The sequence below is a fragment of the Mya arenaria genome, chromosome 9 (genome assembly GCF_026914265.1).
Source record: "Mya arenaria isolate MELC-2E11 chromosome 9, ASM2691426v1".
Lineage (NCBI taxonomy): Eukaryota > Metazoa > Mollusca > Bivalvia > Myida > Myidae > Mya > Mya arenaria.
In genome coordinates this window covers 70,778,787-70,797,413 of record NC_069130.1, presented here as the reverse complement: position 1 = coordinate 70,797,413, position 18,627 = coordinate 70,778,787, and the positions used below count along the sequence as shown (strand labels likewise).

Here is an 18,627-nt window from a genome sequence, read left to right as displayed (position 1 = left end):
TTAAATAGACTAAATTTAGTGGGAATTGGACACGTTATTTCATTTTGAACTTTTAAATGTTGATAAGGAAATCTCTTTCTGCACATATTTACAAACATTCGTATAACAGTAAAGCAAAATGAAGCAAATCGAACACGATACGTCTTTAGTGACTAGACGTGATTCCGGTCTGTCGACTAGTGTATGTGTTTGTTGTTGTTGTTGTTGTTTTGGGTTTTTTTTCAATTGTAGGTAACCATAACTTTGTACTACATACAAGTTTATATTGCATCAGTAGCTCAAAACTGACCCATTTTGTTTAACGTATTTTTATTTGGCCAGCTCTGAGGTAACTGTAGTTGTACGGGAAATAAAACTAAATCGTCTCCTCTGTTTCAGTGATGTTAATCCATCCTCCAAGCCTAGAGGTATAAAAAGTGTGAGGATGCTAGCATTAATCCAATATGATTGAAAAATAAGATTCTTAAAACACTTCGACAAACCTCGTCAGAAAGCCGCCGCCTGATGGAGCACTGTCAAAACCTTATTTTGGAAACAGGTTTGTCGAAGTGTTTGAGGAAGCTAACCACATAATCAGTAATAAACCGAAGGCGGGGCTCTTTATTCGGCATGGACTGCATTTTCAATTGTAGGTTTATACATTTAAAATGGTGAAGAAAAAGAAAAGTTATTTATGTTTTAGGTCTCCATTCGAGGAAAAGTGTTGCCCTTCCATTCATAGAACAAATGGAATGTTTGCTGTAAATATATGTAGAGCATGTTTCATGAATTAGCGTATTATATGACAATTTTGGAAACGTTATGCTCTCATAGAAAATATATTTAACGTCTTGAAACTAGTACCTTAACATGCACAAAATGTTTTCCTTTGGTGGATGTCTTGCCTAAAGCAAGGTAACGGATATTTCGTCTCATAGTACTCAACGAACGTTTCAGAATGTCTAAATCCATGTTAAATAGTTGCCAACGTGTGTTTGAATGCAGGAATGGTTAGATTTTGAACTGTAATACAACATTTAAGCGTACACATGTATGTTCAGTATTTGTAAATGTAACGAAGTAATGGTTATGCAAGGCTGGATTATGCTCTGCCTGAGCCGCTCTGATCACGAGATTGACTTGCACTCAGAAGACCGATATTTGTTTATCCTTGGCATTTTTGCCCAACATTTATAGCACCTGTATTTTGAAAATGTGCGTACGGTGTATTTCAGCCTTCAGGCTATATTGATTGGCATTTTGTCTAGTTGCTAAATGTTGCAGCAGTGACTCTAGAAACGATCGGTTGAATTGATTGCAATGTTCAAATGAATAGGTAACTTCCTTCAAGATTTGTTGCTATTTCATCATCCAGTTACACAAATTTGACACTCAATCATTTAGCTGCTCATCGATATACTCTTCAATAGTGATATCTAACCATATTTTATACAAGCGAATACATACATAGGTTACGGAATGACATAACAGTAGATTGGGTACGAAATTACCGAAAATCGGAGGGTACGAAAATACTATGGTACGAAATCACTACTTCCGTTTATATTTTCTTTGGGTTACAAAGATATATATCAAATCTCCGGTGTCTCAGGTGTTTGAACTTTCGTTTAGTAAGTTTACAAAAGTACTGACATATCTTATACTTGCTGAATATCAACACTTAATTTAGATAACATATTGTTAGTTTAAACTGATAGATAAAGCGTGGTGTTTCAATGTAAAATTCTAAAAATGTCACACTATTTCGCGACCTGTACAAAATTGATTTTTTTTTTCAATAGGCCTTCAGTAACAATCAATTTCACACTAAAAACTATAATCACAACTATCTAAGCCTCTTGTCCAACTCATAGTAAAAATCATTCAAAACACAACCACTGTATAGGCTCTAGTTATTTGTGTTTCTTTTGACTCCTGCCATACAGCGGTGTGAGGTTATTGCTCAAATCACGCTGGTAAAAGGTTTTCTGCCTCATTCTTTTTTGGGGGGGGGATTCAGGGGCATATTGATTTTCTGCCGGGGAACAAGGAGATTGGCCGAAATTGTGTTTGATTTTCCTGAAGGAAATGGCATGTATGCCTTATCATAGCCATATATGGGGGGCTCTTGGCACTTTGAAAAATCTGAGCGTGAGCCAATATGGAAATTATTGGAGGTTGCAATGGCGTTGTTGTGTTACTGATGAACATACTCTATTACTGCCATTGTTTGACTCCTATTGACCAATTTTTATCATTGTACCATCACTAAACTGTACATTTTTTCAGATTGGTGTGCCATAGAGAACGAGATGGATTTATTTGGGGATTTGCCCGAGCCAAGTAGGTTTTTCTAAAGTAGAAGCAATAGCATCATAAATGAGAAAAGGTTGTATACATGTATCGAAAAGGAACTGACAGTTATTTTGTACTCCCTGAACTTGGAAGTCTAAAATTAGTCTTTTACAGTGTGTGTATATACCTCGTGATAAATTATGTCATAAATGCTACGTCGGAAGGCAATATTTTGCTCCAAATGAAGACTTTATAGTAAGATAACTTTACTATTAATTCACTATATTAAATGAAACATGGCATACATAGCCCTGCCTGTGTTTGAGGAAACGTACCGCCTTATCAAACTCCGGGAATAAAACTCTGGGGGCTCTTTAAGCAGTACAGACTGCCCTTTGTTTCATTTAAAATCGTGAAGAAAATGAAAAGTTGTCATTGTTTTTAAGTCATTATTCAAGGCAAAATGTTGCTCTGTAGTAGCATTTATGAGGTAATTTATCACGTGGTTTACACACACTGTATAAGTGTTGCTCCTTTTTTTTCACTTAGAATCTTTTAACAGAAATATTAAAGACAGACTGATGTGGTAGAAAATATTCAAATTTCCTTCTTTCCAAGGTTCAAAGACGAACAGGAGTGCAACCACTTCCTTGTATGTTGATGTGCCAGCACAGAAGATGGACTCAAGTCAGTTAGCGACCTCTTCCTTGTATGCTGATATGCCAGCCCAGAAGACAGAATCGAGGGTGTCAGCAGCCAATGTACAGGTGTCTGGGGAGAAAAGAAAACTGGATGAGAATAATAGCAGTTTGGAAAAGAAACAAAAAACCTTGGGTAATAATTGATTTTCAACATTTTGTAAAATTGTGTTCTTGTTTGGATAATATGTATTGATTAAAGACTGTGTATCTGTAACTTCAAAAGCATAACAAATATTACAGTATGAGAATTATATTCAGTTGTAAGAAAAAACAAAAATATCTTATTTTGTTGAAAATTTGTGGATATCTTAAACATTTCCATAGTGAAATACAGCTGTCAACAATATACTTTTTGTCTCCTGTATAGCATTGCAGACATATAGGGATCATGTTGTTCAGCTTCGTCGTCCTCATCGCGCCATCACTCTTTCATTTCCATTCTTGTATTTTTGTATAATATGTAATCGAATCTTTACCAAATTTGTTCAAAATGTTTATTGGCATGCATGTACATGTATTACCTCAACTGAGTTGGATCCACAGTCAGATCATTCACATTATTTACTCTGGAGTAACGGCCTTTGAATTGTCAAGAATTGACCTAGTTCATTTTGACATTTCCCTTATTTGAGCTTTTGTTATCTGATCGTTACTACATTGAGATACATTGTTAAATGACATAATGTCATAAGCAAGATTGATAAACAGCAAGATTACGCTATTCCCTCTTGAGACATTGCCAAATGTCCAAATTTGACCCAATCCACTTTCCTCTCTGTGTAAAGCATTTCTTATCCAATCCTAAGGGGTGAATGAGATTGCAGTGGTGAAAATATATCATCTATCTTGTATTGTATTGTATTGTAAACAAGTATAGTGCATTATTTACTAAAAAATTGTCAAAAATTAATCAAAATCACTAAATTTTCATTTCAGTTGGCAACACCATACATTACAATCAGGATCAAGATTTGTTATATCATCATCCCATGACCAAACAATATTCCCATTATGTGAATAACCTAGCATAACAACAATTCTTCAAATGTTTTATTTTTCAATTTCCTATGATTTTATCAAAATATGCAAGGAATAGTTGTTTTAAAGTGAATTTTTAACATGTGTTATAAGAAGTTTTGAATTTATATGAAAATATCTGCATTCTCTATGGCATATAAAGTATTACTATGTCTGAAAATGATGGGCGCTCCTGACAGGCAACATATCTGATTTGCAGAAATTCTAGTCAAGTTTTATTCAAATTTAACAGGTCTATATGAATAGATAAGTGAACTTATAAACCTTATCCAAGGAGTATGCCTGAATATAAATAAACTTGATTATAGTGCGGCACCATGTTAAGCATCATCTAGCTGAGAGACAGGGAGAGAGGGAAGATATGCAGGACGCCCACATCACACTCACCGACTACTCCTCGATGTTCACAGCTCTACACCCGTCCATGTAAGTGGATAAACTGGATAGGAATAATGATATTCTACAGAAAATAGCATATGTATTATAATATATCCCACAGAAATATTATATTCATCCTAACATTAACAAGTCTTCTAACGTTAACATGTGTAGAATACTCATGCCATCATCGAATGTTGCTCTTGTTTATAATGTCTTTGCATATTTGTACCATGCATTTAATAAAAGAAAAGCACGACTTGAAGAATGAAATGCTAAAATCACTATCCATATAATAACCATATTACTGTATATTTGTTTCATTGTGTTTCATTGAACCGTTGCACAAAATTGTAAAGTAATACTGTATATCTGTATATTGTTATGGGCCGGTGGCCTCGTAGCAAATAAATTTTGTCATTATCATTGTCATTCAGTAGTCAAAACAATTATTACCACAAGCCATGTGCAAAAATTTGCCCTATTTTTTTATTTCCAAGAGTCATTTCAGTGTTTAGATTTTGTTTGGAACTCAGGAGCCAAAATAGGTATGTGTTAAGGGTTAAAGTAGGGCCTTTATAAGGACAAGGTGTGGCAGAAAAGGGACAGTGTGTGCTAAGCAGCAAAGGGCACAATGTAGCAGGCTATAAAGAGCTTGAACGTTATGAATTTGACACAATTGTTTTTGATTAATATAGTGTTATGAATGTAAGGCTTGTGTGTTTTAATCATTGCCATCATAATCCAATTACTTTCCAGATATCGACTTTCCCTCTATGGCGTATTTGATGGTCATGGCGGAGTGAGAGCTTCTAGGTTTGCATCCAAGAATTTGCATAAAAATCTGCGAGATAAATTCCCCAAGGGTAATCCTTGAGAAATATCGGAAACATTGTTTATTTATAAGCACAATATAGAGATTGTCTTAAGGAAATCATTTTTAGTTTTCAAGAATTTTGTTCTTGGCAGTGTTTGTGTATGAATTTAACATGTATTTTCAAGAAAAAAGCTTAAGGTACAATGTCATTTATCTTAAGACCATATATGACTTTTAAAAATAGAAGTGCAATGTGAAGTTTTGTAAGAGATCCTTTTCAAGATCTGCAATAATATACAATAATTATCAATAAGCATAAAGAAAAATGTCTATGCATGTTGTATATACATGATTATACTCTTAAATTTGATAATACTAATGCGTGGCATTATTTTTGTGTAGGTGATGTCACTGCAGTGGAGAAGGATATCAGAAAGGCTCTCCTTGAAGCCTTTAAGAAGACTGATGAGGACTTTCTGCGGGAAGCAGGCAAGGCGTAAGAAGAAATACCTGTATAGGAAGTGATGTCCATTTGGTGAAATAAACATATAAGAAAGCCCAATAGCATGATTTGGGTTAAAAAAAAATAATTTGAAACATAAATAATTTGGCATTTTACAATTTTTAAAGCAAAGTAGTAAGATAAGAATTCAGGACTTTAATATCAACAACTGTTATATTTAATGAAAAAGCACTTGTATTTTTGTATAATAATTAGTTTAAACATATTTGTTTTACAACGATTGTGAAACAAGTTATTACAACATTATATTAATCACTCTTGTTGGCACAATTTTATGCGAGTGTGGTCTTGGTGTTGTGGGGGAAAACGGAGAACCCGGATAAAACCCACTTATCTGGATTGGTGACCATAAACCAAACTCACATTCGCCCAAGCCGGGAATCAAACCCGGGTTGCCTAGGTGAGAAGCCAGTGCACTAACCGAACAACCGAATATAATAATTACATACGACATTGAGCAGTAAAGCACTCAACACGGGTGAGTTGCCTCCCATGTATGTATACTGAAATGTCTGTCTGCAGGAAACCGGCCTGGAAGGACGGGACTACAGTCATCTTGCTTCTCATTATCAATGAAACCATGTACATAGCCAACATTGGGGACAGTCAGGTCAGTCAACTGTTAGAGTTTCATAGTTTATTCAAATGCATAAAGGCCATAGGCTCATGAGCATGAATCAGTGGAACCAGAAATTTATAAATGATTATATACAAATACGCCAATCCATCGTTGGTCACAATATATATGAATATGTGTATACCGATTTACACTAACAAGCTACTATCAAAACACAGATGGTACATAGTAAGAACACATAGTATATGATATAATCATAGTAAGGAGACAGTGGTTATAGATAGTTACGGTTGGGGACAGTCGGGTAAGTCAGTCAGTGAAATATGTAGTCTTTAAATAACAATATGAATGAACACTTCATGTACTTGAATTTTTAGCTTGACCATTCAATGTATAATGATACTATTTACCTTGTAAAGAAAGCTATACTACTCACCATGGTTAAGGATTTGTATGTAAGCACCTTTAGGTAATTATCACAGCAAAGACGTCATGTATTCCATTGAAACTTTATACTATAGGTAACTCTATCTGGCATATAATATAAAATTTGCCCATTTATTATTGACGTTAAAATTCTGGTTAAGGTTTTGCATGTAAGCAGATTTAAGTCAATAACTCAGCAACTATTTGATGTATTACATTGGAACTTTATACAATCAAGTATTATTACTCCATCTTGCATATAATGCAAACTTTTCTCCTTTGTCATTTGACTTAGAAATTCTGGTTTGGCGTGTTATCTAATTTTATAGTGATCCATGCATGTTTCACCAAAATTTGCAATCCTTAAACTTAGAATCGGCAGAATAGTCGAGCACACTGTTTCTTTGACAGCTGTTGTTAATAAAGTAGACTGATATCTGAATAATTCTGCAAAAATTTTTTTTTTTTTATTTGCTCATCAGTTTTTTGGGGGAAAAAATAACAGTTTTGTCATAGCCTTATTGTGGTGTTGTCAGCAAAATCATCATTGTGCAAAAACTTAATCCTTTGCCATTACTCAAAAGTTGTTCATGGTATTCAAATGGAACTTGGTACACATGTTTTCAGAGACAATATGCACGTATTGCAGCACCCATAACTCGGGCTTTATTAATTGTAGAGTTCATCTGTAAGAAAAAGACATGGCGTTCACTCTGTTGAACAAATGTATATGCCATCAATCAGATTCTTCTATTAGAGGGTCCTAGCTACCAACATATGCAAAAACATTTTTTACACACCTCTATGCATGTTTTATCTAAATGAATGCCCTATTTGGGTGCTGGACACAAAGTTTAACTACTTGTTATTCATGATCTCTGTACCCAGTTCAGTGTTGTTAAAAGCATGACCAATTCTTGTGCAGATGCTCCTGTAAGTCTACACAACACTTCATTTTTGTGCTCATTTTTCAGGCAGTTCTGTGTCGATATAAAGAAGAGACAAATAGCTGTACAGCCGTGTCGCTGAGTGTCCCCCACAACCCCTCAATATATGAAGAGAGAATGAGAATACAGAAACAAGGAGGAAATGTTAAGTATGTGGCTCTTTGGTGCAAAATTTTGTTGCTGTTATTGAATGGCAGACAGGTTGAGATGAGGTTGACCGGTGTTGTCATTGTTTGTGTCTGGGGCTACACACTTTTACCTCTCTCTAACTTAGACATTTCTTCTCCAATCTCGACAAAACATGGCACCAATGCTTATTAACATAATATCTTGACTGAGTATGATAACCACTCTAGAGTAATGGCCTTTGAGGGATTTGAATGCTAGGTATCACATCCAATTCATGGAATCAAAGAAAAAATGTTGAGTTATGTCGTAACTTTGTATTTTTCGCTGTCAAGCTGCACTCAGACTAAATCATAAACGGAAAAGATATTCATATGAATTTTTTATTTTATACCTGTTACTTGGGAACCCTTCTCCCAGCTGTAACTGATCATGTAAGAGTACTCTTGACTAACTGAGAAAAGTTTTTGCATTTTCCTTCAGCTTTGGGCCCTGTTTCAATGGGATATCTTAGTCCTAAACATAACAATGCTTAAGTGTGCCTGTGGACAAATGTTAAGGAATGTGCAGAATCTGTACGATAAATGCTCTTACAATATTTTTATTGAAATGCAGTTTACTCTCAAAACCGGGTTAGCCTGGAAATTTACGACAATAAGCCTTATAATATTGATTGAAACAGGCTCCCGGCCCAAATTTCTAGAAAAACTCTAGTTCCTAATAGTAGGATTTAGTTAAGCACACTATTTCCATTTTGGTATTATTTGGGTAATATTCTCATTTCAACGAAAGTAAATTATCTTAAAATAAATAATCTTTATAATTAAGTCACAATAAACTATGACTTTTTTCCAATTGGTTATGATTTGGTTTAATTTGATGTGACCCCATATAATTTTGGGTTATGCTTATTGTTTACTTGACTTTAAAATAAATGACCAAAAGTGAATAGAGACAGTGTTTGCAGTTGATGATTTTTTTTTATTTGAATTAAAATACGAAGTGATGTAAACTGTTTTGAATCTTTCAAGGTAATTATGTGAAGTATAGTAATTAATATCGCCACTTCATGTTCAATAAGATGCCTATGTTGCAGAGATGGACGTGTAATGGGGGTACTGGAGGTATCAAGGTCAATTGGAGATGGACAGTACAAGAAACTGGGTGTCACATGTACCCCTGACGTGAAGAAATGCCAGCTCACCGACAACGACAGGTATGAATAGTCATTTCAAGAGTGAAACAGTTATCAGTTAAGCAATCAGTTGACTGTAAGTCATTGAATAATAGCTCTAGGTTGAATGCTTTATTGGACTGGAATTCAATCTTAAGACTATTTGTAATTTGTGATAGATTATGTAAAACAATACCAAAAACTCATTAGAATGAGTAGATTTAAATACACAACACGTTTGTTATAACTTTTAACTTTCAAAACATTACATCTTTATGATGAATGTTGAACTGAATAAGTTGTTAGTATGCATATGTTATAAACATCATTGACACATTCTTTGTCATACAGGTATGTGATCCTTGCATGTGATGGTCTATGGAAATGTTTTGAGCCAAAAGACAGCATTGAGTATGTCAACAAAATTCTAGGGGTAAGACAGCTTGTGCTAACAATTGTTCTAATAATCTTTGTGTTTTCTGCACATTATATGGGGCCAAAATAGGTCCCCATTTACAATTGTAAAAAGGTTACTATTTCCACAATAGTTTTAACGAATTTTAAAAAACTTAAATTAATGTCAATTGCTTATGGCTGTTATGTTCCTCCTGAGAGGTGTATTTTAGCAAAGAATTCACAATGTTATAAGCTGAAATTCTTTGGCTTTTAAGTAGTTCTTTTAAGTAGTTCTACATGTATAAAGAACATTCCTAAACCCTCGAAGGTTAGCTTATTTAAATGTTTCTGTTCATCCTTTCGTTTGTGTTTTTATCATATCAGGGCTGTAACTTTGTCAAGATGCAATTTGAAATACTTGGGCACAAATGTTGAGCATACAAAGGTGACATGTCAGACTCAAGACCTAGGTCCCTATCTGGAAGGTCAATGCCACACTTAGAAGTTAATAGTTCAGTGATGGCACCCTTGTTGCCATGGACAATACCCAAGTGTATTGCACGGCGAATAACTCTTATTTAAACAGTGTAATGTTATTCCCCTTTTTTTGACTGAAAAAGCAACACCAGGCAAGTGTTGGGGGATATTTTATAGCTGTACAAACCATCTGAATTCAATAGGATCACTCCAACTAGTTGTATCATCATTAGTATATTTATGTTCCAGGACACCAAGGATATAGTGAACAAGTCATCAAAACGCTCGGAGAAGTTCGATACAGCATGTAACAAACTAGCCAATGAAGCTGTATTAAGATTCAGTGGTGACAATGTGACAGTCCTTATTCTGGCATTGACTCACAGCGAGACTGGGACAACTTAGGGCTTTTCAACACTACTCTATGAAATATGACTGAGAGGACTTTTAAAATGTGCTCTTTTGTTTTTCCTATGTTCCTTTAAATTGAGAAGTAGGGTTGAATAGTTATACAAATGAATTACAAATGTGTATTTGTAGTCAGTAGAATGAATTTTATTTGGTGCATTTTGGTGGTTTACATGTATTAGAGAAAAACAGCAGATTATATCCTGATACACTTACCTTTTGAAAAAGTGAGTCAAACGAAATATTATCCACTGTTATAATGAGTTTCAACTACTCCACTATAAAATGCAAAGGTTATCATACACAGTGCTGAGAAGAAAAGTCAAATACATTATATCCAGAATAATGCCATTTTGCTAAAATATGAGGTAATGTTTCAATTTAATCTCAATCTCATTCAATAAATATATTGCTGTCTTACATTCAAACTAACAATTATTCTCTACATGTTGTAAGTATCGATCATATTCCATATTCATACCTACTCTTTGATATACGTTTGAATTAAGAACTATTTGTTGAATCAACTCCAATTCGGATCAGTATGCGCATAATATCTCAGACAAGTTCGATAACCAGCCATATCACTTGAGTCACTTGAGAGTTATCACCCTTTTATTGTAGGAATAACCAAAAATTGGCCAAAACTTATGAATCTTCACCAAATTTGGTCAGATTGTGTATGGGCATAATATTTTGGACAAGTTCGAAGACCTGTCATATTGCTCTAGTCACTTGAGAATAATCAACTTTTGACTATAGAATTGAAGGTACCTAAAATCATTTTTGTCTGATCAATAACATTAGAAGCCTTTGTCCAATCATCACCAAATTTGGTCAGAATGTGTAGTCATATCTTAGATAAGCTCGATAACCATATCACGGTAGTCAATCGAGAGTTATCGCCCTTTTTATAGAAATAACCTAAAACTCGATCTTCTCTGATCAATAGGGTAAGAAGCTTTTGTCCAATCATCACCAGATTTAGGCAAAATGTGCAGAATATCTGGCTCAAGTTTCATAACCAGCCACGTCGCCTTTGTCGCTCCAGGTTTATGGACCTTGCATTGGCAAAAAGTGTATTTACGCTGACTGCTCTTTAAATATTGCTAACTTACAACCACTTCTCACAGAGCTTGGTGTCTTCAAATAGAACTAGTGTATTTTATAAGATTAAACACATTTGCTGGCTGTTATAATGCAGTTGCCCAAAAATGTATTTCTAAAAGATGTTTTGGAATTGATGACTTGTGTGTTTCTTGTTTGCTGTTCCATTTATTTGGTTTGCCATAACACAAGGTCATACCTTGCAAGTTTTTGACTATTGGGCATGTCCAGCATGCAGTAATGGTTTTATTATACTTAATATATAGACTTGACAATATTTTACCACTATTATGTGAGTATGTTATCTGTAGTATTGATGATTACTACTGCTGGATTAAAATCTATGTAATACATGATTGTTTGAGTTTTTTTGTTCAAAATGCATGAGCGTGCAAATAAATCTTGAACCAATGTCAATGGACTTCTTAGCTGACTGTCTGTTGTTGTTTTTCTAAAGCTATCCACACATTTAGGTTTTGTTTAAAGACTGGCATTTTCTTCGGGGAAGGCTTTCGAACCTGTTACCTTTTTGCAATTTATGGAATCGTTCAAAATAGTCGCATAGAATGAAGTAAACATGTTATCATGTCAAAGAGCGTATGTCAAGCAAGTGAGATAACTCTGACCTAAAGCATGGTTGAACCATGCCCTTGACCAATTTTGATGATCTAGCCAGAGTTGAAACTTCAAGTTCGCAAACTATTTTAACTTGTGATGTGAACATTTTGATAGATTTGACTAAGCACGACTAGTTCAGTGTTTATGAAAGAAATGTGTGGAATACGGGCGCAGTCGGTTTTGAACAAGAAAGGAGAGAAGTTGTTTTCATGTTTAATGGAGGACACGCAGTATCATTTCAACACCTTCACCACGGACGCCACATATTGCCAGCACTCGAGAACATACTATACATTGAATTAGGGTCCAGAAAATAACCACTAGCCTCTGAAATGTTATTTGGATGTGCATTTTCCTTGTCATATAATATATTAGTGGCAGAAGAATGGCTCGCCATATTGGAAACTTCTGGACGGTAAGGCCTTTGAAATGCGGCGCCGTTTGTGGAAAGCACTCGTGTTGTATATTGGACCATTCTTTCCAAGGCATCACTGGTACCGGGCAGTTGTTGATACGAACAGCTTACACCTTTCATAAAACCATTGTTCTCCGAACATATAGAGTTGTTCTTTTCAAGTGATTCCAGTGTGCAATGCTTGTTTGATACGCTTTCGTACCCACCAACGATACTCTTTGAGGAAGTCTTGGCAGTGCCATCATCTGCCACTTGTTTAAATCGTGTTGAGCAGGATTTTACTTTCTTTGGTCTAACTTTTCTCGGCGACTTTTTAGAGATGTCTCCAAACCTAGCTGCAAGCCGCTTTCGTATTGGCTGGCTGTCTAGCGGTACTCTGTTTGGAGTTATATGGATCTTTTGTGAGGTCTCGAAATCGTCTACCATTATCTTATCCAATGAAATTTGTTTTTTCATTCGTCCTAAAAACAACGAGTCTTCTGTATGTTCATTTACCGAAATGTCACATTCTTTAATGCTTGTAACAGTCGTGCAGTCATTTTCTAATTTACAGGAAAGACGTTTCGTTTGAGGCCCATCTATTTCTGAAGATACAAGATCTGATAATGAAACAGTGTCTCTTTCTTCATCCATTTTAGCAGTACGACTTTCATAGTGTGGACTTTTTGGTCTTTGTAACATTGTAGCATTCGCTTCTTGGTCAACTGCGTCGGGATTGCTGAACTGTTTTGTCATAGGACAGGATAGAGCCAAAAGCCCGTCTATCGCGTGATGTTCTTCGAAAATACCTCCTTGACTCCCATTTGCACATTTCTCTATGACGTCTCTAGATGAAGCGAAGTTGGCCAAATGCTCTAGAAGACGGTTATTCAGATCAGGCGCTGTATTCGTCTCACTTGTTTTGTCAACAAATCGCATTATTTCTTCGACGCAGTCATTAAAGCCCACGCTGTATGAAGAAAACGCCGATCCTGATTCGCCTTGAGCGTGTGTATTACACAGATTTGGTTTATCAGTGATGTTAAGAGTCTGCATGTAGTCTTTGGCGAGTTCTAGTAGGTCAGCCTTTTCCAATTTCGACATGAATAGTGTCTGTAAAATATGAAAGTGAACATAAGGCGAATGCCACTGAATGGAAGTGTTATCAATGTATGAATGACACAGTTTTCAATTGGATGACTGTCGAATTAAGGATAACGCTTTTCATAATAAATAGTATGCTAATTTATTTGTGAAGTATAAATAAGATTGCTATATATTTTCAAACATGTATTTTATATCGACTTTCATGTATTATTATTACATATATATGGATTATAAACTATGTATTTAGAACCAAAATAAAATGAAAGTTCAGTTTGATAAACGTACACCGCATATTATGCGATCTAAATTAACCGAATAATTATAATAAGCAACAGTGCAGATAAATAAAGGTTGAAAGTACACTTGTATGTGCATAGTGTAATACATAAACCGTATCGGGGACATCAAAAGTGTAAAACAAACCGTACCCCGGGATGTCCATAGTGTAATACATAAATCGTACCTCGGGATGTCCATAGTGTAATACATAAACCGTACCTCGGGATGTCCATAGCGTAATACATAAACCGTTACTCGGGGTGTCTATAGTGTGTAATACATAAACCGTACCTCGGGATGTCCATAGTGTAATACATAAACCGTACCTCGGGATGTCCATAGTGTAATACATAAACCGTACCTCGGGATGTCCATAGTGTAATACATAAACCGTACCTCGGGATGTCCATAGTGTAATACATAAACCGTACCTCGGGATGTCCATAGTGTACTACATATACCGTCCCTCGGGATTTCCATAGTGTAATACATAAACCGTACCTCGGGATGTCTATGGTGTACTACATATACCGTCCCTCGGGATGTCCATAGTGTAATACATAAACCGTATCGCTTGATGTCCATAGTGTACTACATATACCGTCCCTCGGGATGTCCATAGTGTAATACATATACCGTCCCTCGGGGTGTCCATAGTGTTATACATAAACCGTCCCTCGGGATGTCCATAGTGTTATACATAAACCGTACCTCGGAGTGTCTATAGTGTAATACATAAACCGTACCTCGGAGTGTCTATAGTGTAATACATATACCGTCCCTCGGGATGTCCATAGTGTAATACATTAACCGTCCCTCGGGGTGTCCATAGTGTAATACATTAACCGTCCCTCGGGATGTCCATAGTGTTATACATAAACCGTACCTCGGAGTGTCTATAGTGTAATACATAAACCGTACCTCGGAGTGTCTATAGTGTAATACATAAACCGTACCTCGGAGTGTCTATAGTGTAATACATAAACCGTACCTCGGAGTGTCCATAGTGTAATACATAAACCGTACCTCGGAGTGTCCATAGTGCAATACATAAACCGTACCTCGAGATGTCTATGGTGTAATACATAAACCGTACCTCGAGATGTCTATGGTGTAATTCATAAACCGTACCTCGAGATGTCTATGGTGTAATACATAAACCGTACCTCGAGATGTCTATGGTGTAATTCATAAACCGTACCTCGAGATGTCTATGGTGTAATTCATAAACCGTACCTCGAGATGTCTATGGTGTAATACATAAACCGTACCTCGAGATGTCTATGGTGTTATACATAAACCGTACCTCGGAGTGTCTAAAGAGTAAAACATAAACCGTACCTCAGGGTTTACACTCTGTAGTAGGATGGATTTGAGCTGTAACAGCGACTTATTGATTCTCGCACGTCTTCGTCTCTCCTTCTGCGGACGAGCCTGTCTCTGCAGTTAAGACAATCTTGCAATGTTAATAGGTAATGACCAATTTGAAAATCAAGACACATACAGAGGTAATATAAAATGTAAACGTTAGACTAGGGTCTACAATAGCTCGTACAAAATATACTTAGTTTTATATAAAAACAATTTTAAGTTATAACTGTTACATCGAAATTAAAAAAGAAGCATTTCATATCGATATAAAACAAAAAAAATAGTATTAATGCTTATATGTTCTATTTAATTAAAACTACTAGTAGTTGAGATAAATATATGAGATAATTGTAACTTTAATTACTTTCCGGTTTTCCTTCTCAGCATCGAACTTCATCTTGTATATTTCCTCCACTAAATTGTTATTACTCTTGTCAGTTCAATGTTTCTGCGACAATGAATATATATTTCAAAATTTTAAATAGTCCCCTTTTATTAGGTCCTTTCTCATAAGTAGATGTAAATGTGGCAGATGTCGCATGCGTCAGAGGGACACGAGACAGACGGTATTCGCTGAATTTATTACCTTAATATTCATTTACTAAGTATACATTATTTTATGGTTCACTTAACTCGGTCGTGTGCCGGTAGCGCGCGTTTAGTTTTTATTCATTTTCGTTTACTTCAAGGGCGGTAGGGGATATTTTATGTCTTTATCATATTAATATAAATGGCTGTCCGATTTAACAGGTTGATAAAATATATTGGAGAGAAAAAGAAAATATCACTCCTTTACAGAATCTGCATCTAGGTTAGATCGAATCTTTTCGGAAGTTATCAGTCGGGTTTAAAAAATTAACAATATTATTAAACTGGTAAAATATAAAATCTTCAATGTCATCCTTTCGTTAGTTTTATCAAGGTATCCCCACACATTATGAAGAAAGATGGCAAAAAGCTGAAATCATTACAGACTTATAAAATGCCCCCAAAACGAATGTAATATTGCACTGTTTTTAAATTACGACAAAGTAGTCTTCATTTAGCATAGATATCGATAAAAAAAGACGTAATGCGCTTTATGTACATATCATATGTAATTGTATTAAATCATGGTTATAATTTTGTAAATACGAAAACGCTTTATTGGTATCAAGAAACAAATATTATGTTAAGCCCAATGTGTTCTTTTTATGCCCTCTTTATGTTTAATGCTTGCGAGATTCAGTTTCTACTCTATTCCTCCTGTTGCTTGAAATTAAAACGTGAATAAGTGAGCAACATGTGTCAGGTAGACATTGTGTAGGTATTCATTACGGTCCAGGGGCAGACAGGTGTCGCGTGAAATTCGAATATCTCGCTCTTCTGATTGATTGAATTTGAATTTTCCGTTAAGGCAGCTGAACTCGCACGCTTAGCTGGCGACGTTTAAGAGATTTAATACAGTGATTTCCGACGGTGATAGTATATTCATATATTTTCATAGGTACAAAATGCTTTAAATATGTATAAGCGCGCCTTCTCCCATCGTAAAGCTTATTGGACCGCGGAGATAGCAGCTCATTTTTACAAATTAACATACATTTGACCACCTGACGCGTGCCTGCGATTTTTTATTAAATTGTTTCTCGCCTATTTGTGAATGGCACATGTCTAGAAAGCCATAAATAGGAGTGTGTGGGGGTTTAATGCGCGAAAAGATATTGAATACTTATCACATGTAGCCCGCCTTTTACATTTTTGAAAACTTTGTCAACTTGTATCATTGTGTATGTATTCATTTACTTTATAATACATAATAAATAAACACATAAGCGAAATTGAAGCTAGTAGCGGCATTTGGGCGGCAAAAACGTGTCCGAGTTATTAATTCTGACTATACGACAATACAGACACGGTTACGCACAATTGAGATCCGGTCACCATGAACTAGAAATAGAGATGGTTCGATCTTTAATATCCCTAGAAATGAATTAAATTGAGATGGAGTATAATTTTTTAGTTTATCTTAAAAATGATATGTAAGCCAAATTTAACAAAGATAACACGAGCTCACACTAAAAAAGAAACTATACCAATTTCAAATTCCAATTATTTCTTGATTTGCACGTGCTGTGCGGTGTACGGCTTTCTAAGTTCATGACGTGTTTGGGTTAGGATATAGTCTATTTAAAAAACACGACATCATTGAGTATTTTCTTTTGTAGCAAACATGCAACGTTGGGCTATAGTATACTACAAGCGGTTAACGCAGTGGTGAGGAACTGAACGTTTTGATCTGTAGCATATGACTTTCTCAAAGGTAGTTACCGAGCACCTAGCACGGCAACGAGTTACGATCTCTTACGCAAGATCGATTTATTATATAAATATAGACTGGGTAAATGTGTATTTCAAGACGTCTGAAATGGATATTTACCTAGAATTAAGTTTAAGGTCGACAACCGTTTTATAGGTCAGAAAAAAAAACTATATTATTATATATCTAAACACTAGTTGAAATTTCATATCATATCCTTTTTATAGACATTTTTTTCAAATAGTTAGATATTTAGACTTATGTAATGAAATAAAATGTTCACGCCGACTCTGAATCAATCAGATTCGCGCATGTGCATAAAGTATACGACAGTATTTATTGTATTTATTGTATAAGCGTATCCAATCTTATTAAAATCATATCGTGACGTTCACTTCATTGCATTACGTTACGTAGCGTAACGTCGTGAAGCGTGTATTGGGGATCTGATTTTAATGAGATTGAAGCGTATCGTATGTCGACGTTAACGTCCTGGGTTTATAAGTGAACGTTAATTTTTGACTTAACAACAACGGAAAACCGTCTGAAATAGCGATGAATTTCGGAAAAATGGTCGGAAAAGTCGCTAAAGACTACAAAATGAGCCTTATTCTGCTGTATCTGTGCTTCAGGGAAGTCGATCTAGGGGACCTAATACACCAGACAATTATAACCACGGCCCCCAGGTCCGGGGTTATATCGGGGACAGCGGGGGAAATGGGCAGTGTTTTTACCCTTCCAGGTGGCCCCGCAGTGCCAAACGAATGCGGTGGCTTTGTTTTCGGGAAATGGGCTTTGGCGTCCTAGGATGTCCCCGGGGTACGGGGGCATTAAGCGGGAGTTAACCAGCAGTTCGTCTCTCTGCAGAGCGGGGATTTTACCTGGGATTGGCTGGACCTCAAGTCAAAGCCCCCCGCTATTCCCCGGACCTTGGGTGGGGGCATGGTTACGTAACGTTATTGTTTACCATTCAATCTACTTTTATTTTCGATCTCAGTTAGTGTATGGCACTATAGGGTAGTTTTACCCGGCACTGACACCGCAATGAAATATTGGAGTTTGTTGCTGCGTAATTTATCTTTCAATATTTTCACAGCTCTAAACTATATTTCAGAAATAACGAGACAAAGGTATCGATCTTTTTCTAGATGAGTATATATTGATAAAAAATAATTTCATTTGAGTAGCTT

The 18,627-nt window shown here is 35.7% G+C and overlaps 2 protein-coding genes across 2 annotated transcripts; one reads left to right on the top strand and one right to left on the bottom strand.

Moving 5' to 3' along the window:
- The first annotated feature begins 1,551 nt into the window (after positions 1-1,551).
- On the top strand, positions 1,552-11,802 carry LOC128245555 (integrin-linked kinase-associated serine/threonine phosphatase 2C-like). Its single transcript, XM_052963754.1, has 11 exons — positions 1,552-1,610; positions 2,269-2,322; positions 2,893-3,108; positions 4,322-4,439; positions 5,151-5,257; positions 5,611-5,704; positions 6,254-6,341; positions 7,709-7,830; positions 8,904-9,023; positions 9,333-9,414; positions 10,104-11,802. The coding sequence occupies exons 2-11, from the start codon at positions 2,292-2,294 to the stop codon at positions 10,257-10,259; spliced, it is 1,134 nt and encodes a 377-aa protein (XP_052819714.1). The 5' UTR covers positions 1,552-1,610; positions 2,269-2,291; the 3' UTR covers positions 10,260-11,802.
- On the bottom strand, positions 10,326-15,535 carry LOC128246332 (hairy/enhancer-of-split related with YRPW motif protein 1-like). The gene is made up of 4 exons (XM_052964524.1): positions 15,503-15,535; positions 15,109-15,207; positions 12,609-13,494; positions 10,326-10,333 (listed from the first exon to the last, which is right to left on the bottom strand). Exons 1-4 carry the CDS (start codon positions 15,533-15,535, stop codon positions 10,326-10,328), a joined length of 1,026 nt encoding a protein of 341 aa, XP_052820484.1.
- Positions 15,536-18,627: the final 3,092 nt, after the last annotated feature.